This window comes from Phocoena phocoena, chromosome 15 (genome assembly GCF_963924675.1).
Source record: "Phocoena phocoena chromosome 15, mPhoPho1.1, whole genome shotgun sequence".
Classification (NCBI taxonomy): domain Eukaryota; kingdom Metazoa; phylum Chordata; class Mammalia; order Artiodactyla; family Phocoenidae; genus Phocoena; species Phocoena phocoena.
The window spans coordinates 10,246,706-10,266,232 of NC_089233.1; the positions used below are offsets into that span (position 1 = coordinate 10,246,706).

Here is a 19,527-nt window from a genome sequence, read left to right on the forward strand (position 1 = left end):
AGTAACCACAGGTGCCTTTGGGAAATGATAAAGAGAATATTTATTGACGCTACTGTAGTGGCTCTGCAGGGTCCTTCCTCAAGTGGACACAGCCTCCTCTATAATTGCTGGACTGTGGTCTGAGAACTGGGTTAGGTCCTAAAACCGGGTGAGAGATTGATTTTCATTGTACTAACCAATGTCAGCCTTCTGCTCACCAGATTTTTTTCCAGTTATACAAGGCAAGAAAGCACCTTCACTGTCTGTGCTTCCATCTTATCCCTTGGAATACCGTGGTCAGATAGCCACGCCGCAGATTACCGGTGCCAGACACTATAGTTGCCATTCCGCCCTTGCCTCTTGTTCTACCAAGTCCATCCACCTTGCTTCTGATGGCAAAGTCCAGCCACCTGGCTCTGCTGCTCTGGAACCTACCATCGTCTTTGGGAGTCTAGTTTTAGAGCACCATCTGCTACTGTCACCCTAGCCTAGGCACTCCGAGCTTCTCAAAGATGCTAGAGCTTCCTCATCGGGACATCTCTTATTGCCTTAGTGACGGTCTTAAGAGTCCTCTGGACCCTTGCAGGGTGGATTAATCTGCTTTAACATTCCCACCTCCCCGAGCCTTTTGACTCTTTTCTCTTCCAGGGAGTTCCAGCATCTCCACCTCATTTATTGATACTGTTGTCATATGTAAGCTTCACAGAGCCATCCCAGCAGCATTAGAATTGGCTCCTTGCCAGGATGTTAAATCCTGAAGGAGCTGGCCCTGTGTCAACAAACTCTCTCCATCCATTCTTTTATTCTGTGCTTCTGGTCCAACACCCTAAAGGTACACATGCACCCACACACATTCCCTAGTCCTGCTGAGCCCAGTGCTGCAATTCTGTCAGTGAGTAAGCTGTTTCCTCTTTCAATAGGGACTGCTCTTCCTCACTCAGGTTCTGCTGAGACCTGACTGAATACCAGTCTGGCAGCAATGAGGTGAAGTGGATTGCACCTTCAGGAGGATAAGCGTCACCTCGTGAGGCATCTACTCAGCTGGAGTCTTAGCATGGTATCTAGGCGAGGGGAGGCTGCTCCCCTATATCAAGGGAGAGGGGGCCGTTTCTGCTGGACTGGAAATTAGAGTGGGGGTGGCGTCTGTGTTGTAATATTCTCAGGTGCACGGTCCCGGTGCCTCATCCCAATCTCAAGTTCCCACCCCTGTGCTATCGGGGTTTGACTTTAGCCTAGGAGACCTGCCAAGGCTGTACATCTGGCCTCCTCTGCAGCTCTGTCACCCTGAAATCCCAGGCCTCTGGCTCCTTTTTGCCTGCAGCAGATGAAAGTCTTTTTAAACAGCATCATGGAGGCCTGTTGGTTTTCTCAGCATGCCCCAAGTGAATAGCTGGCTGATCTAAACCTGCCATTCTTTCTTCAAGGCTTCCTACACAGTTAACAAAGCCAGCTAACTCCACAAACTTACTATTACCCCCATACTATTCGTATCATAGAGATACAGCTTAACCAAATGCTCTGAGTCTACCTGCACCTCATCCCTCCACCTCAAATAAAAAGAGCCTTAGTAATAATGATGCTACAGCAAGCCAGGGGTCATCACCGCCCTACTTCAGGTGCCAATTGTTTTAGCTTGTGTCCTTCCCCAAACAGCCTTACATAAAGACTTGCTCCCTGGTGGCTTACTTGGGAGGCGATCGTAGGGAAGGAGAGAGGGAGTGGCAAGAGTCACACAGGAAAAGCAGACGTAAGGGTCACCATTGAGGCTGCCGCTGTGGTCAGCGGGGTCCTCATTCTGCCAGGATCCTGAGAAGTGCACAGAAGGCCTCCCCGAATGCACCTCAGTGGTGGCATTTATCCCTTGGCTCCTAAGCCCATTGGTTGCAGTTTGCATCTAGGATGTTAATTCCCCCTCTTTTCCACATTGCATGTGTGTATGGGCCCTGCGAGCTCCTTTCTGTGTCTGAGGCATCTGTGGAGTTTTTGGTAGAAAATTTAAAATGCCTGGCATGCACGTGGGACAAGAAGCTTGAAGAGAGTCAAAGCTTGCGTGGATCTGCTCATCCTCCCATGTCAGAGATGTCTGACTAAGGACGAGAGGGGTGACTGAGGACCCTGGATGCACCTGCTCCCATACATATCTATAGAGTCACAAATTCAGGTAAAAGCCCCAAACTTTCCCATGGCCCAAAGGCCAAAGGTGATCTGCTGCCCTTCTTCCTCCATCCTTCCAACCTCGTCTCCTACCTCTGTCCACCGCCTCACTCAGCTCTAACCACCCTCCCCTCCGTGTGTGTGTGTGTGGGGGGGGCTCCCAGACACACTCCCGGTGTGGCCAGTTAGCATTTAATCGGAGTAGCCACGCACCAGAGGCAGCTCCCAGGAACCTCCAGGCAGCTCTCTTTCCATCAACACTGGAGGGGTTGCTGATTAGCTTAATGAATGTTAGAAATGGGTTTAGTGAAATTAGTGGCTTGTTAGTTGGTGTATCAAAGTCCAGTGAGGAGACAGAAACCACCTTGTGATTTGAACAGAGAAGGTTTAATATGAAGAATTATTAATGATAACAAGGGCTTGGCTGGTATGAAGTAAAGAGAACTCTAAAGAATACAGGAATGGTAGAGGGAGGAGCCCCCGCCACTAGGGCTGAGCCAGGCTACCCCAGAAAGAGGCCACCCCCCAGAGCTGAGACCCAGACCTCGTTGGGAAAGGCTCACCCATGGCTCACTGAATGGTAGGGGTCTCACTGAGAGGTAGCTACCTTTCCTGCTAGCAGAGGTCACAGGAAATGTGCACTCTGGAACTTTTCAGAAATCCACTCTCTGGGGGCCAAGGAAGGTCTTCCATCGGGAGGTGCTTCATAGGAGGCATTTGGCGATGACAGTGCCCGAGGGGGCTGCTGGGGGAATAAGCTGTGGTCCACTCTGTGCTGCTCGCCACCGCCTGCGGCAGGAGCTGGCTGCCGGCGGTTGTCACCACTGGTTGGGCTGCTAAAGTAGCGGCACTTTCTGGTCCCAGATGTAGGCATTTGTCTCCTCCGGTTTGGAGTAATTGAAGATGCATGGTGGGGCACCAGCGCTTCCCCTACAGGCCTGTCCCGATTCCAATTTTAGCTGAGTTTCTTGAATTAATTCCACACCTGGAAGGAATCCAGTTTTATCGTACTATCAAGACCAGTTCAAATCACTTTGTTGTCCTGGAATGTGCTTTGCAGTCATTCTGTGAAACACGTTTTCACCGTTCTGTGGTGAAACGTGGCTGATGTTTTACCCTTCTGTGGGGCTGTTTTATAGAGGGTGATGCGGGAAAACTGACTGATACGACGTGGTAGCTGTGAGACTGCTCCTCAAGGCCTCCAACTACAGTGAATGTAATGAACCAAAGCCGTGAAATCTATCCTCTGTTTGCAGGGAGGTCATGCTTCCCTTGCACTGCTCCCAGTGACTGAATGAGGCGGGAAGAGACACTCGGGCAGACCAGATCCTGGGAGGCATGGATTCCTCTGCTGGTCATCTTGGGCTCCAGCACTCCCCAGTGACCTCACCAAGTCTTCCTTAGACTGTACAGCAGCCATAGGACACTTTTACCCAGGCTTCCCTCTTCCTCTCCCTCATTTATTTATTTATAAATTTATCTATTTATTTAGTTTTGGCTGTATTGGGTCTTCGTTGCTGCGCACAGGCTTTCTCTAGTTGCGGCGACTGGGGGCTACTCTTCGTTGCGGTGTGCAGGCGTCTCATTGTGGTCGCTTCTCTTGTTGCGGAGCACGGGCTCTACATGCGTGGGCTCAGTAGTTGTGGCTCGCCGGCTCTAAAGCGCAGGCTCAGTAGTTGTGGCACAAGGGCTTAGTTGCTCTGCGGCATGTGGGATCTTCCCGGACCGGGGATCGAACCCGTGTCTGCTGTATTGGCAGGCAGATTCTTAACCATTGCGCCACCAGGGAAGTCCCTCTTCCTCATTTAGAGTCAGACTTGTATCGTGGCCTGATGGCTCTCCCAGCTTTCTGAGCACCTCCCTTCCCCTTTTTCTCTTACAGAGATATTTTCCCTAATAATATCCTTGCCTATCTAATCCCACGGAGGCCTTGCGGAATTAAAGAACCTCGGCTAAAATTGGAGTCAGGACAGGACTGTAGGGGGAGCTCTTATGCCCCACCATGCATCTTCAATTACTCCAAACAGGAAGAGACAAATGCCCACATCTGGGACGGGAAGATGCCTCTACCCAACCAATGAGAAGCCGCTATACTTTGGACTCCCAGCTTCCTCCAGTGGACTCTTTGGTTATCACAGCACCTCCCAATTACCCACTTTTCCATATAAAAGCACGTTCCCTTTCGTTGTTCTCCGGATTTGCCTGTGGTCTGTCATAGTTTGTACTTCTCAATTTGCAGTTTTTCTTATTCCTAAATAACCTCACTTTTGCCGGCAAAATACTGGCTATTACATTATTAAAGTTGATACAGGTATCGAGCATATAAAGAGGAGAGAAAAGCAAGAGGAGGGAAAAAGAGACAGTTTGCTCTCAGCATTTGGGACTAATATTCGGGAATGACTGTCATAGATCATAATGGGCTGCAAGAGATCCTACAGGCCATGACGTTCAAAAATTCCTTTCATGTATTGATTTTTTAAAAATATCTCCTCATTTTAGAGGTGAGATCCAGAGAAGGGAGACAACTTCCCAACATCACGGGACAAGTCAATAGCAGAGCCAGGACAGGAACCCAGGTCCCCAGACTCGCAAATCATTCATGAGGGCATGCCTTGTTCCTGGCTGCATGCTAAATTCTAGTACAAAACTGGTGAGGACAATGTGAATGAAGTTCCTGCCTTCGTGGAACTTCAAAGGAGGTGCTCCAGCTGGATGTTAGAAGGCGAGTAGGAGTTTGCTAGACACCTGCAGGGAGAAGAGGGCAGTGGGAAGGGCATTCAAGGCGCTGTGTGCAAAGGAAGGCCTGAAACATCCCTGGGATTCAGAAATTACAAGTAGAGCCACCTGCCTTAAGTGGAGTGATGGGCTGAGGGGCGAGGTGACGCTGGGAGGAGGATGCACTGTCGAAGACAGCAGGGAGCTCTCTGTGGCTGGAGCGCCGACTGAGCGGCGTGGGAGCGGAAACAGAGGCAACAGGGCCAGGTAAAAGGTGTCGGACAGAGGATAGGGGAGAGCACTACGCTGGAGTCGCGCAGAGTGGGCAACCTCTTAAATTTTACTCCTGCTGATTACCAGAAAGCAAAGGGCCTTTGCAAAATGAGAGCGCCCACCAGAGCCGGGAAGGTGCTCAGCAAACACGCGCTCTGCGGGAAGGCGAGTGAGTTCAGGCCGGCTGCCGGAGCTCGGAGAAAGGTCGCGCACTATGTCGGTAGGGCCGGGACGGGTCCTCTAGGTCGAGTCACTCAGGAACGGGCGATACCAGGCTCCGCCCTGTCCAGCCCAGCCCTCCAGCCTCCCTGAGCCATTGGCTGACCTCAAGGCCTTTGCTTTCAGCCAATAGTAAACGTGGCCGCAGGCTCTTCCGCCGGGTGAGGTCAAAGGTCGCCAATATGGCGGCGCCCAAGAACGGCTGAGGCGTGTAGCGGAGGATGGCGCTTGCGGCGGGGCCTCGGCTGGGGCGCCGGCTGAGCGGGCCGGGGCCGTGGCGCGGACACTGGACGGCGGCCGGGCGCTCACGGAGCCGGCGCGAGACGGCGGAGGCCGAGGCGGACGCGCCCGTGTTCCAGTACGTGGGCGAGCGCGCGACCCGCGCCGACCGTATTTTCGTGTGGGGCTTCAGCTTCTCCGGGGCGCTGGGCGTGCCCACCTTCGTGCTGCCCGGCTCCGGGCCCCAGCCCCGCGCCGGCTCGCGGCCGCGCCGCAGGATCCAGGCCGTGCCCTACCGCCTGGAGCTGGACCAAAAGGTGAGGACTTCGGCTCCCTCTCTTCCTCCCTCTGTGCTGGCCTCCGGTCTCGGCCGCGCCTCCCGAGGCACTCGGCCCTCTCGGAGAGGTTGGCGACGCTGGGTGGCCAAACGTAAGAGAGCACGACCCTCTAGCGGGCTGCCGGAGGGGAGTGCGTTAGGGCGCTGCCAGCATGTACCGAGTGGCCGAAACGTGCCAGGTGTTGCGCCCGGCTCGCGTCATTCGGGAGTCGGGGTTGTTGCCGCAGTTACGGGGGAGGAAAGGGAGGCTCGGAGAAGTTATGAGACAGGCCCACGGCCCCCCAGTTGTCAGGTGTTCGTACTTTGGGATTCGCCTTCGGGCCAATCAGACCCCAGAAGTTCTGCCGTTAGGAAAGCCGACTTCAAAAGGTCAGAGAAAGCGTGGGCCGGCTGGGGTCGGTGAACAATTCGGAAAGGAAATGTTAACTGGAGCAGTAACAGGAATGAGAGGAAGGATGAAAGGTCTAAACACAGTGGAATGGTTGCACAGGAGTCCCCTGAGTTGACTCAGATTTGAAAAGATGCAGCAAAGAACAGCTACCGGAGGGCGGCTTATCTCGGCAGCTAACATCCAGAAAAGCAAAAACGGATGTTTAGGATAGGTCCTTGCTCGGCGTGGTTGTGGACGTCTTGGTGGGTGGTGAAAAAGAAGCAGATTTGATCAGTTTGGCTTCTGACTTCTCTGTCAAGGATAACAAATGATCTTTTGCCCTAAAAGGGGAGATCGAGAGAGCCAGGGAATTTAAGCTCCAGAGGAATGAAAAGTTGGGTTTGACTTCTTAATATTGAGTTGTGAGAATTATTTATGTATTCTGGATATAGGTACTTTATCACATATATGATATGTGCAAATGTTCTCTGCCAGTCCATGGATTTTCTTTTTATTTTTTAAATAGTGTCCTTTGGAGAGAAAAAGGTTTTAATTTTAATGAAGTTCAGTTGATCAGTTTTTCTGCTGTGGATTGTACTTTTGGTATATCTAAGAAATCTTTGCCTAACCCAAGATCACAAAGATAATTTTCCTCTGTTTTTGTCTGGGAACTTCATAGTTTGAGTTCTCATATTTATGTCTGTGAGACAGTCATTTGAATTGATTTTTGTGTATGGTGTGGGGTAAAGGGGTTTTTTGGATGTGGCTATCCAATTGTCCTGTCACTAGTTGAAAACACTATCCTTATTTTATTGAATAGTCTTGGCGTCTTTGTGAAAATCGGTTGATGGTAAATGTAAGGCTTTATTTCTGAACTCTCAGTTCTGTTCCATTGATCTATATGTTTATCCTCTTGATTACTGTAGCTTTATAATTGGTTTTTAAATTGGGAGATGTTAAGTTTTGGCTCTTCAGGGTCTTTTGCTTTTCCATACAAATTTTAATATTAGCTTGTCAATTTCTGCAAAACTACCTGCTGGGATTTTGGTAATGATTACACTGAATCTGTAGATCAATTTGGGCACAAATGCCATCTAAGTAATTTTGAGTCTTTCAATCTATAAACATGCAATGTCTCCCCATTTACTTGGGAATTTAATTTCTTTCAACTATGTTTTTGTAGTTTTCAGTATACAAGTCTTGCACGTCTTTTGTTAAATTTATTCCTAAGTGTTTTTTTCTTTTTGATGTTCTTTTGAATAGAATTGTATTCTTAAGTTCATTTTTGGAGTGTTAATTGCTTTTACATAGTAATACAATTGGTTTTTGTATATTGACTTAATATTTTGTGACTTTACTGACCTTGCTTATTAGTTATATAGATTTTCGTGTATTCCTTAGGGTTTTATACATACAGGATCGTATTGTCTGGTTGTCTGTGAATAAAGACAGTTTTACATCTTCATTTCCAGTTTGAAACTTTTGATTTCTTTTTCTTGCCTGACTGCATTGGATAGAACCTTCAGTGTAGCAGTGGATTGAAGTGACATCCTTGCCTGTTCCTGATATTAGGGAGATAGTATTTAGTCTTTCACTTATAATTATGACATTAGCTATAAGTTTTTCATAGATACCTTTTGTCAAGTTGAGGAAGTTCCCTTTTTGTCCTGCTTTGTTCAGAGTTTTTCTTTTCTTTTTCTTTTTTAAAAAAATCATGACTAGGGATTCGATTTTTGTCAAACAATTTTTCTATGTTTCTGTGATCATGTATTTTTTTGTCTTTTATTCTATTAATTGGATATATTACATTAACTGATCTTTGGATATTAAACCAGCCTTGCATTCCTAGGATAAATTCCACTCAATTGTGGTGAATAATCCCTCTTGTACATTGCTGGATTTGGTTGCTAATATTTTGTTAAGGACTTTTTTGTTGTTTTTTTCTTGTGATGTCCTCCTTGTCTGCTTATGGTATCAGGGTATTACTGGCCTCATAAAATGAGTTTCTGGAAAGGTTTGTAAAGAATTGGTATTATTTCTTGTTTTAATGTTTGGTAGCGTTCACCAATGAAGTAAGTCATCTGGACCTGGGCTTTTCTTTATAGGAAGAGTTTTTTTTTTTTTTTATTACTAATTCAGTATTTAAAAACTTGTTACAGGTATATTAAATTTTGTATTTCTTCTTGAGTCAGCGTTGGTACTTTGTGTCTTTCTGAGAATTTGTCTGTTTTGTGCCAGTTATCTAATTCTTTGGCATAAGTTGTTGATAGTATTCGCTTATAATCTAAATTTCTGTAGGGTTGGCAGGTTGGTGATGTCCCCTCTTTCATTGCTGATTTTGGTAATTTATATTTTCTCTCTTTTTACCTTGGTCAGTCTAGCTAAAGATTTGTCAGCTTTGTTAATCTTTTGAAAGAACCAGCATTTAGTTTAATTCAATTTTTGGTATTGCTTTCCTGTTTTCTGTTTCATTGATTTCCAGTTGAATTTTTATAATTTTATTCCTCTGCTTGCTTTGGGTTTAGTTTGCTTTTCTTTTCTAGTTTCTTTTGCTGGAAGGTTAGGCTATTGTTGAGATCTTTCTTCTTTTGTAATGTAGGTGTTTATAGCTATAATTTTTTCTTTAAACACTGTTTAGCTGCAGCCCATAAATTCTGTTATGTTGTATTTTGATCTTTATTCACCTTATTTTTCGATTTCCTATGTGATTACTTCTTTGACCCATGAGTTATTTGGAAGTGTTTAATTTCCAAATATTTATGTTTTCCCTAATTTCTTTATTCATTGATATCCAATTTAAGTCTGTTGTGGTTACAGAACATACTTTAATTTCAGTCCTTTTAAATGTATTGTGACTTTGTTTTATAGCCTAGCATATGGTCTCTCCTGGAGAATGTTCCATGTGTGTTTGAAAAGTATGTGTATTCTGTTGTTGTTTGGGTGGATTGTTCTATAGATGTCAAGGTCAAGTTGGTTGATAGCTTCTTGGTTAACCTGTTGTTTGCTCCAGCTGTTATCCACCAGTATCTAGGCAGCTGCAGTGTTCATCATTGGTCTCTGACAGTTTTCAACAAACATCCCTGGGGAAAAGGCTGTTTACCCTGGATGATATCTGGGTCAGATCAGAAAAATAGAGCCTTGTGCTTGGGGTCTTACAGGGAACCACTAGATAGATCAAATGAGAATTCCCTGGGAATGGGGCTTTGAAATTTCTCCAATCCCATTTTGCCTCCTCCAGTGGCTTCCAGACTGCTGGTTTTCACTATAATTGTGAGCTGTTGGTTTTCAGGAGCTGAGAAGAGGTGGATGGGAATAGGTTGAGTTAAAATGCTGCAAAGCTTGCTGTTCTGAGATTCAGCTGCTTTTCTTAAGTAAACATTCCCCAGATTGCTTTAAGTCCTTGGTTAATTTCCAGAGTTCTGAAAGAATTGTTTCTGAGAATGTTAGTCAGTGTTCTTATTGCTCCACCATTTTCACTGATGTCCCTAAATCCATGTCCTTTTTTTTTAAATTGAAGTATAGTAGATTTACAATGTTGTGTTAATTACTGCTGTACAGCACAGAGTGGCTCAGTTATACATATATATCCTTTTAAAAAAAATAAATTTATTTTGTTTATTTTTGGCTGTGTTGTCTTCGTCGCTGCGTGCAGGCTTTCTCTAGTGTCAAGCAGGGGCTGCTCTTCGTCCCGGTGCGTGGGCTTCTCACTGCGATGGCTTCTCGTGTTTGGAGCACGGGTTCTAGGCCCGTGGGCTTCAGTAGTTGTGGCTCGCGGGCTACAGAGCGCAGGCTCAGTAGTTGTGGCGCATGGGCTTAGTTGCTCCGTGGCATGTGGGATCTTCCTGGACCAGGGCTCGAACCCATGTCCCCAGAGTGGGCAGGCGGATTCTTAACCACTGTGCCACCAGGGAAGCCCCTATATTCTTTTTCGTATTTTTTTCCATTATGGTTTATCACAGGATATTGAAGATAGTTCCTTGTGCTATACAGTAGGACCTTGTTGTTGATTCATCCTGTATATACTAGTTTGCATTTACTAATCCTAAACTCCCAATCCTTCCCTCCCCAACCCCCCAACTGGCAACAACAAATCTGTTCTCTATGTCTGTGAGTCTGTTTCTTTTTCCTAGATAAGTTCATTTGTGTCATATTTTAGAGTTCATATATAAGTGATATCATATGGTATTTGTCTTTCTCTTTCTGACTTACTTTGCTTAGTATGATAATCTCAAGGTCCATCCATGTTGCTGCAAATGGCATTATTTCACTCTTTTTTATAGTTGAGAATATTCCTTTGTGTATATTTACCACATCTTCTTTATCTGTTCATCTGTCGATGGACATTTAGGTTGTTTCCATGTCTTGGCTATTGTGAATAGTGCTGCTGTGAACATAGGGGTGCATGTATCTTTTCAAATTATAGTTTTGTCTAGGTATATGCCCAGGAGTGGGATTGCTGGATCATATGGCAACTCTATTTTTAGTTTTTTTTGAGGAACCTTCATACTGTTTTCCATAATGGCTGCACCAATTTACATTCCCACCAACAGTATAAGAGGGTTCCCTTTTCTCCACACCCTCTCCAACATTTATTATTTGTAGACTCTTTAAGGATAGCCATTCTCACCAGTGTGACCTCATTGTATCAATAGTTTAAATTTGCATTTCTCTAATAATTAGCGATGATGAGCATCTTTTCATGTGCTCATTGGCCATCTGTATGTCTTCTTTGGAGAAATGTCTGTTTAGGGCTTCTGCCTATTTTTTGATTGTCAATCCATGTCCTTTTTTTAAAATTAATTTATTTTTTATTTTTGGCTGTGTTGGGTCTTTGTTGCTGCGTGCGGGCTTTTCTCTAGTTGCAGTGAGTGGGGGCTACTCTTCATTGCGGTGCGCAGGCTTCTCGTTGCGGTGGCTTCTCTTGTTGCGGAGCACGGGCTCTAGGTGCACGGGCTTCAGTAGTTGTACCTCGCGGGCTGTAGAGCGCAGGCTCAGTAGTTGTGGCGCATGGGCTTAGTTGCTCCACGGTATGTGGGATCTTCCCGGACCAGGGCTCGAACCCGTGTCCCCTGCATCGGCAGGCGGATTCTTAACCACTGCGCCACCAGGGAAGCACCATGTCCTTTTAATGTAATTACTAACACGGTTGGATTGCATCTGCCATTTCGCTCTTTGTTTTTGTATGTCTTTTTTGTTTGTCGGTTTTTCCTTTGCTGCCTTCTTTTGTGTTAAATAGGTATTTTTCTGTTGGACCCTTTAAATTCCTTTGTCTGGTGTTTTAATATGTTTTTTGAGTTTTTGTTTTTTTAGTGGTTGGTCTTGGGATTATAATATATAATTTATCATAATCTATTTTAGGTTAATAGTGACCTAATTCTGAAAGACTATAGCAACTTTGTTGCAACATAGCCCCATTTCCTCTTCTCTCCTTTGTGTGGTTATTGTGATATATATTACATCTTTATACATTTTAAGCCCAACAATACAATTTTATAATTATTATTTTATGCAGTTTTCTTTTTTTTCTTTTTTTTCCGGTACGCGGGCCTCTCACTGTTGGGGCCTCTCCCGTTGCGGAGCACAGGCTCTGGATGCGCAGGCTCAGCGGCCATGGCTCACGGGCCCAGCCGCTCCGCCGCATGTGGGATCTTCCCAGACTGGGGCACGAACCCGTGTCCCCTGCATCGGCAGGTGGACTCTCAACCGCTGTGCCACCAGGGAAGCCCTATGCAGTGTTTTATATTTATCTTTATAATTATTTCCACTGATGTTCTTCATTTCTTGTGACTTTCAGTTACCATCTGCTGTCATTTCCTTTTAGCCAGAAGAATTTCTTAGTACTTCTGTTTTTTTTTAAAATTTATTTATTTTATTTATTTATTTTTGGCTGTATTAGGTCTTCGTTGCTGTGCGCGGGCTTTCTCTAGTTGCGGAGAGCAGGGGCTACTCTTCGCTGCAGTGCGCGGGCTTCTCATTGAGGTGGCTTCTCTTGTTGTGGAGCACGGGCTCTAGAGCACAGGCTCAGTAGTTGTGGCACACGGGCTCAGTAGTTGTGGCTCACGGTCTTAGTTGCGCTGCGGCATGTGGGATCTTCCCAGACCAGGGCTCAAACCCGTGCCCCCTGCATAGGCAGGTGGATTCTTAACCACTGAGCCACCAGGGAAGCCCTCTTAGTACTTCTTAAAGCAGGTCTGCTAGCAGTGAATTCTCTCAGTCTTTGGGAATGTCTTTATTTCATCTGCATATTTTTTTTAAACGATAGTTTTGCTGGATATAGAATTCTTGGTTGACAGTTTTTGTCCTTCAGCACTTTGAGTGTGTCCTTCTACTCTGGTCTCCATTGTTTCTAATGAGAAATTAACTGTTAATCTTATTGTTGTTCCCTTGTACTTGATGAATCCATTTTCTTTTGATGCTTTCAAAATTTTCTGTTTGTATTTCAAAAGTTTAACTGTGATTTGTTGAGCAAGTTTAATCTGTGAAACTTATGGGTTTTTAAATAAAATTTGGTACGTTTTCTGCCATTACTTGAGTATTTTTTTCTGCTTCTTTCTTTCTCTCTTGCCCTTCTGGAACTCTTGTTATGTAGGTGTTGATATACTTAATGTTATGTTTCAGATCTCTGAGGCACTATTCTTTTTTTCCCCAATGTTTCTTTTTTTTCCTGTTCTTCAGAATGAATAATTTCTATTGATATTTTTTTCAACTTAACTGATTCTTTCTTCTGCCATCTCAAATGTGCTGTTGAGCCTATATAGTGAATTTTAAAATTTGGTTATTATACTTTACAACTCTAGAATTTCCATTTAGGCTTTTAATGTTTTTATTTCTGTATTCAAATTCCATATTTGTTGGGCCATTGTTGTCATATTTTTCTTTAGTTCTTTAAATATGATTTTAAAATATTCTTTGAATGATAGTTCAAACAGTAGTTCACAAATCCAACATCTTGGTCCATTTAGTTTCTCTTGGCTGCTTTCCTCCCTCAATATAGGTCACACTTTCTTTGCATGTCTTGTACTTGTTTATTGAAAACTGGGCTTTTGGTTATAACAACTTTGGATTCTGATATTATCTTCCTTGAGTTCTTTGTTTTTTTTGGAGGTGGGGTAACTTTTCTGTAATTTAGGGAGTCAGTCTCCTCTGCTCTGCATGGCCACTGACACCAGTGTCTTTGCTTGGGGTTTTTGTTTTGTTCCCCATCCTAGCTCCCTTCCCTTCCCCTCCCCGCACTGCGTTTTTTTTTTTTTTTTTTAGCCAGGCTTCTTCGGGGTTGTCCTTATCTGCATACCTTTGTGGTCAGCCAGTGAGTTGGGCAGAGGCTGTGCTCAGACACCTTGAGCTTATAAGGTTTCTCTCCTTCACTTTTGATTCTGTGTGTGGTTTGGGGACCACGTTGAAAGTTGAGCCTGATCTCAAGTCTGCCTTAGCTTTTCTTTCCGCTAGGAGCTCCTTTGTACAGTTTCCCAGTCAACCATGCTTGTGTGGAGAGCCTTCCATGGCTCTCTCATTTCTAGGATCTTCCCAATAATTTCTGGCTGGTCTGCCTCTCCTCTTACCCTAGTCAGGATTGCAACCTCAGGCTCGCTGAGTTGTGGATCTTCCTTGTTTGTTTCCTGCTGAGTTTGCTGTGGAGCATGACTTTTCACCTTCTACCCCAAATTAAGTTTGTCCTTTCTGGTAACAAAGCTGATGGTTTTCATGGCCAGCTCTGCCCTTTTCTAACTTCTGTGCTGCCTGAGCTGCGGTAGATAGAGCAGCCCAGGACAAGAGGTCTACAAAGCCCTGATATTCTTGCCTGTAGTTCTAGCATCCCTTCATGAGTAACTTCTCCATTTACTTGCCTTTGATTGACTTCCGGAGCCCTGAAATGGTTGTGGGTTTGTTTTTTGCAGTTTTCTCCAGTTTTATACTTGTTGTTTGGGGAGAGATTCACTAACCTCTTCACACCACCATAGTTGGAAAGTCCCCTTCTAGCATATTATTGTAAAAAACATTGCTTAATGCTGACTCTGTGTCAGGTATTGTTCAAAGCCTTTTCACATATTAGCAGATTTAATAATACAGTAGGCGCTTCCCAAATATTTGTTGAATGTTGAGTAAACAGATGAGAATAATCGTAGTGTGCTGGGCGTCAGTTTTGGACTCACTTTTTAATGTTTCCTGCTGTGTGGTCAGGGGCTGGCTCCTCCCTCCCCAGTGGGTCATTTCTGTGGAGGTAGAGCCATTCCAGAAGGCTGGAGAACTGAGGGTTTTTTTGTTTGTTTGTTTCCTAATACAAGTGTACATGTATGTACCTTCCATGTGAATGTTACGAGGGAAAATGTCACAAGACAGAAGGAGGGATATATAACTTTTGGATGACTTGATTAAACAAGTCATCAAATTTAAAAGAAGTATTTAGCTCGCTTTCTTCAAGAAATGCTGGAGTTAAAAAAAAAGAAAAATCTCACGTTTGTTCATTATCAGTGGAAAGCTGGCATTTTCATCAGGATTAGGTTAGATTTACATGTAGTCTCTGAGACGGACTACATATGCCTTTGGTAAACTGTAAACAACCAAGAGATAGTGGGGAATCATCAGGGTGACCATGTAATTTGTCATCATTTGCTTGAGAGTGAACCTTGGGACATCAGGTGTAAACCAGGACTGCCTCAGGCCACTCTGGGTATTATGGAAAGGGGGTTGACCCTAAAACCAGGCTGCCTTTGGTGTGCTTCCAGCCCCACTGAAGCCTCAGTTTCCTCATCTGATCAGTGAATGTGGGGATTGATAACAGTGTGGGTAAAACACCCAGCAAACACACTGGCCCTGTCAATGTGTTATATTCACGGTAGCTGTAATACTAATTCTTCTTCATGGCAGTGGTGGTTTGAGAGTATAACAGTGTAGCATAAGGGTTAAGAACATGCACTCTGCAATCAGACAGCCTCCACTTATTAGCTGTGAGACTGTATTAGGCAAGCTACTTAATCTTCTAGGAGGCTTGATTTCCTTATCTACCAAATACTACTACTACCACCACCACTAATAATAAATACTTTATATAGCTCTTACATTAGGTCAGGTACTATTTAAGGTTTTTTTAAAAAAAATATTTATTTATTTATCTATTTGGCTGCCCTGGGTCTCAGTTGTGGCATGTGGGATCTTCACTGCAGTGTATGGGATCTTTGTTGCGGCATGTGGGATCTAGTTCTCTGACCAGGGCTTGAACCCAGGCCCTCTGCATTGGGAACACTGAGTCTTAGCTGCTGGACCACCAGGGAAGTCCCTACTTTAAGGGTTTTAACTATGTTAACTCATTTAGTCCTCACAGCTACCCAGTAAGAGAGACACTGTTGTTATCTCTTTTATAATAGAGGGAAACAGACACAGAAGTTAAGCAGTCTGTCTCAGGTCACACAGCTGGTAAGGGTCTACCAGTTGTAAACCCTGTGGTCTTGCCAGGATTCAAAATAAGGTAGTCTTCAACTTAACTACTCTGCGAGACTGTGTCTTGGTGAATGGGGATGATTTGGTACTTAGACCATTGGGTGATTGTGAAGATTAAACGAAATAGTACATATCAAGCCCTTAACACATAGTAAACGTCCAATAAATGTTAGTTGCTATAGTAATAGTGTGTGTTCTTGGAATGGATAAACAGCCTGCCATTTATTGCTGGGAAAACTTGATGTCACAAATCAGTCAATGCTTTATGGAATTTTTTTTCAGATTTCATCTGCTGCCTGTGGTTATGGATTCACATTGCTGTCCTCTAAAACCAAGGATGTTACAAAAGTTTGGGGTATGGGACTCAACAAAGATTCCCAGCTTGGATTTCACAGGAGCCGGAAAGATAAAAGTGAGCGTTCTCATCTTGGTTTCTCTCTGCTGTGATTGGTCTGAAAAAGCACGCTTTGATTTTTTTTCTAATGTATTTATTTTATTTATTTATTTTTGGGTCTTCGTTGCTCTGTGTGGGCTCTCTCTAGTTGCGGTGAGTGGGGGCTACTCTTTGTTGTGTTGTGCGGGCTTCTCATTGCGGTGGCTTCTCATGTTGCAGAGCACGGGCTCTAGGTGCCCGGGCTTCAGGAGTTGTGGCTTGCGGGCTCTGGAGTGCAGGCTCAGGAGTTGTGGCACATGGGCTTTGTTGCTCTGCAACATGTGGGATCTTCCTGGACCAGGGCTTGAACCCGTGTCCCCTGCATTGGCAGGCAGATTCTTAACCACTGCACAACCAGGGAAGCCCTGGCTGATAAGACTTTTAAAAGACTTTTGAGTTTGTGTCAGTCTTTTTCTCCTTGATATTTATTTATTGAAGAAATCATGTTGATTATCCTGTAGAAGTTTCCAGTCTGGAGTTTGCTGAATGCATCCCTGTGGTACTGTTTAACATGATCCTCTGTCCTCTATATTTCCTGTCAATTGGTAGTTGGATGTGGAGCCAGATTCCATTTATTTATTTATTATTTATTTATTTATTTTAAAAAGGAGCTGTAACACTTCAGATTCCCTTTAAATTTATGTATTTACTGCTTCCCAGGCCCTTAGGGGGTCAGTGAAGATAGTAATAGGAGATGTAACGTTTTAGTATTTTAAAGTACTGTATTTTTGCAGCTAATAAGGCTCTATACACTAACAGCATTGTCCAGCATCTTTGGTTTTGCTTAGAATTACATCATCTTATTGTGATAAATTTGTTATTTCATGCTGATCAAAAGCTCTGTTTGAAAATTATATCAGTCACTAAAAATGCTAACAGGTGGGGCTTCCCTGGTGGCGCAGTGGTTGAGAGTCCGCCTGCCGATGTAGGGGACGCGGGTCCGTGCCCCGGTCCAGGAAGATCCCACATGCCGTGGAGCTTCTGGGCCCGTGAGCCATGGCTGCTGAGCCTGCGCGTCCAGAGCCTGTGCTCCGCAACGGGAGGGGCCACAACAGTGAGAGGCCCACATACTGCAAAAAAAAAAAAAAAAAAAAAAATACTGACAGGCAACTATAATAATAAGGCCATATATTTGGTAGACAAAATGTTTTCATTTTTTTAATTTTTAAATTTTTTGGCTGCGCCATGCTGCGTGAGGGATCTTAGATCCCCAGCCAGGGGTCGAACCTGCGCCCCCTGCAGTGGAAGCACGGAGTCTTAACCACTGGAACGCCAGGGAAGTCCCCAGGACAGAATGTTTAAAAACATGAGGTTCATAGGAGAAAAGAGAGGGGTCATTAGTGGGGAGTGGGTTGAGAACCAGTGTATTTGCAGTTATTCTCATTAACTCCAGCCTCCATTATAAATATTCCAAAGCTCATTGTTTAAAACCTACCATAGGAATTCCCTATATAGACCATTCTGGCTTCTCCAGTAGGATTATGAAGAGCAATAACGTTCTTTAGAGTGCCTTCTAAAACACTTCCCCCTTTCTTGCTTATTTAAATATTAAAATTTTCTTTTTAAAATAGATAACATACTTGCATACCTCAGAATCCTAAAGACGCAGTTAAATATATGGAGAAAAGTCTGCTTTCCACCTCTGTCCTCCCAGCCACACAGTTTTTCTCCCTGAAGACAACCTGTGTCAACAGTTTCTAGAGAGATTTTATGTATATGCAAGCACATGCATCTATGTATTCTTTTTACTTCCTTTTAATCTAAGTGGTATCGTACTGTATATGCTGTTCTTCACTTTACTAGAAATTCTAGTGGGTATTGCAGGAAGAAAATGCTTTTCCTTTCTTTAAAAATCCAGAAGGTGGCACTTTCCTGGTGGTCCAGTGGTTGTGACTCTGCCCTTCCACTGCAGGGGGTGTGAAAAAAAAATCCAGAAGGTGTTAAACGACATGGGAAGAGATTTCTTTAATAAGTCTGCTTTTCAATAACGCAGCATATGATGGAGGCCAAGGGCTGGGAGTGGGGCTGGAGTTCTCGTCTTAGCTCTGCCACTAATGTAGTCTCTCAGGCAGTGTAATGTATGTGCACCTTGTCCTTTTCGTTTCAGCGAGGGGATATGAGTATGTTTTGGAGCCCTCGCCCGTCCCACTGCCACTGGACAGACCTCAGGAGACGCAGGTGCTGCAAGTCTCCTGCGGCAGAGCCCACTCTCTGGTTCTGACAGACAGCGAAGGAGGTGATGGGAGAGTGGGGACCGCTTTTCTGCTGTTGGGCCTGAAGCGGCTCGTTCAGTTGAGCCACATCTAGTTAGTGAAGCTGTTGGCATTTCCCAAGCAAGTCAGTAGGATGGTTTCAGGAGAGCTGTGTTGGGCAGCCCTTGCTAACTCTTCCGTGTTCTCTGCCCTCTGTGGTTCTTGGAAAATCTCAGGTATTTATAAGTGTGATGGCGCACAGCAGGCAGCCCTATTTTGGCCCCCTGCTCCTTAGCCATGGAGCCACCAAGCCGACCATGCGTGTAGACGGCTTTTTCCCTTGTACTGAAAGCAGCCTGTTTGCTCACACTGCTTCCAGGTGGGGGGCTTCCATGGTCCAGGCTCCTGGCTCACCCCGGCGCTCTCTAGAAGAGCGGTTGTTTCCAGGGGAAGGTCAACTTGACTAACGTTTGCAAATTTCATTTTTTTTGGCTAAGTGTGCTTTGTAGGAAAAGGCAAAGGTGGTGTTAGGAACTCTTTCAAGAGGGGGCTTGGCATTGAGGGCAGCCTAGTGACAGGTACAGGGAATGGGGGCTGCTGAGGCCTTTCATGGAGTGTGCTCGCCTCACACTGTGGAATTCCTGAGAAGCGCAACCAGGGCCCGGGTGGGGAGACGGAAGGCACGGCAACAGTGGCCCAGGCCTTCGCGGCCAGCCTGGACCCCAGCACACCTGTGGCGGGTGCCTGCAGAGGCTGGGAATGTTGGAGAAGGAAGCCAAGGGGCAGCTAGGGTGAGTGGTCAGAATAGGGCCACTTTTGAGACCCCCTTCCGGTCCTGACATTTGAGGGTTCCATGAACCTGCAGAGCTGATTTAATTGGCGGTGTTATCCTGTAGTCTTCAGCATGGGGAACAATTCTTACGGGCAGTGTGGAAGAAAAGTGGTCGAAAATGAAGTTTACAGGTGAGTTCCCGAAAGGACTACCCCTTCTCCAAATTGTGTCAAGCATTAAACACCCCCTGAGTGATTATGATGTGATGGACCCACAGAGCAGTGAAACTCGAGGTTCCTCATGCTGGAGAGGAGCAGTGAGAACTCACTGGAAGGCTGTGGAGAGTATCTTTCCGGTGCAGGTGGGAGGGAGGGCGTGTGAGCATTGACTGTGATGTGTGGAACTTCTTTGATTTTGTTTGTTATTTTC

General features: G+C 45.0%; 1 protein-coding gene across 1 annotated transcript in view; it reads left to right on the forward strand.

Moving 5' to 3' along the window:
• Positions 1 to 5,526: 5,526 nt before the first annotated feature.
• RCC1L (RCC1 like) overlaps positions 5,527 to 19,527 on the forward strand; it is a 33,398-nt gene continuing 19,397 nt past the window's right edge. Inside the window, exons 1-4 of the mRNA XM_065892797.1 lie at positions 5,527 to 5,876; positions 15,984 to 16,113; positions 18,242 to 18,370; positions 19,223 to 19,289. Of these exons, the coding sequence (XP_065748869.1) occupies positions 5,562 to 5,876; positions 15,984 to 16,113; positions 18,242 to 18,370; positions 19,223 to 19,289 (641 nt within the window). The 5' untranslated portion in view covers positions 5,527 to 5,561. The remainder of the gene's footprint in view (positions 5,877 to 15,983; positions 16,114 to 18,241; positions 18,371 to 19,222; positions 19,290 to 19,527) is intronic.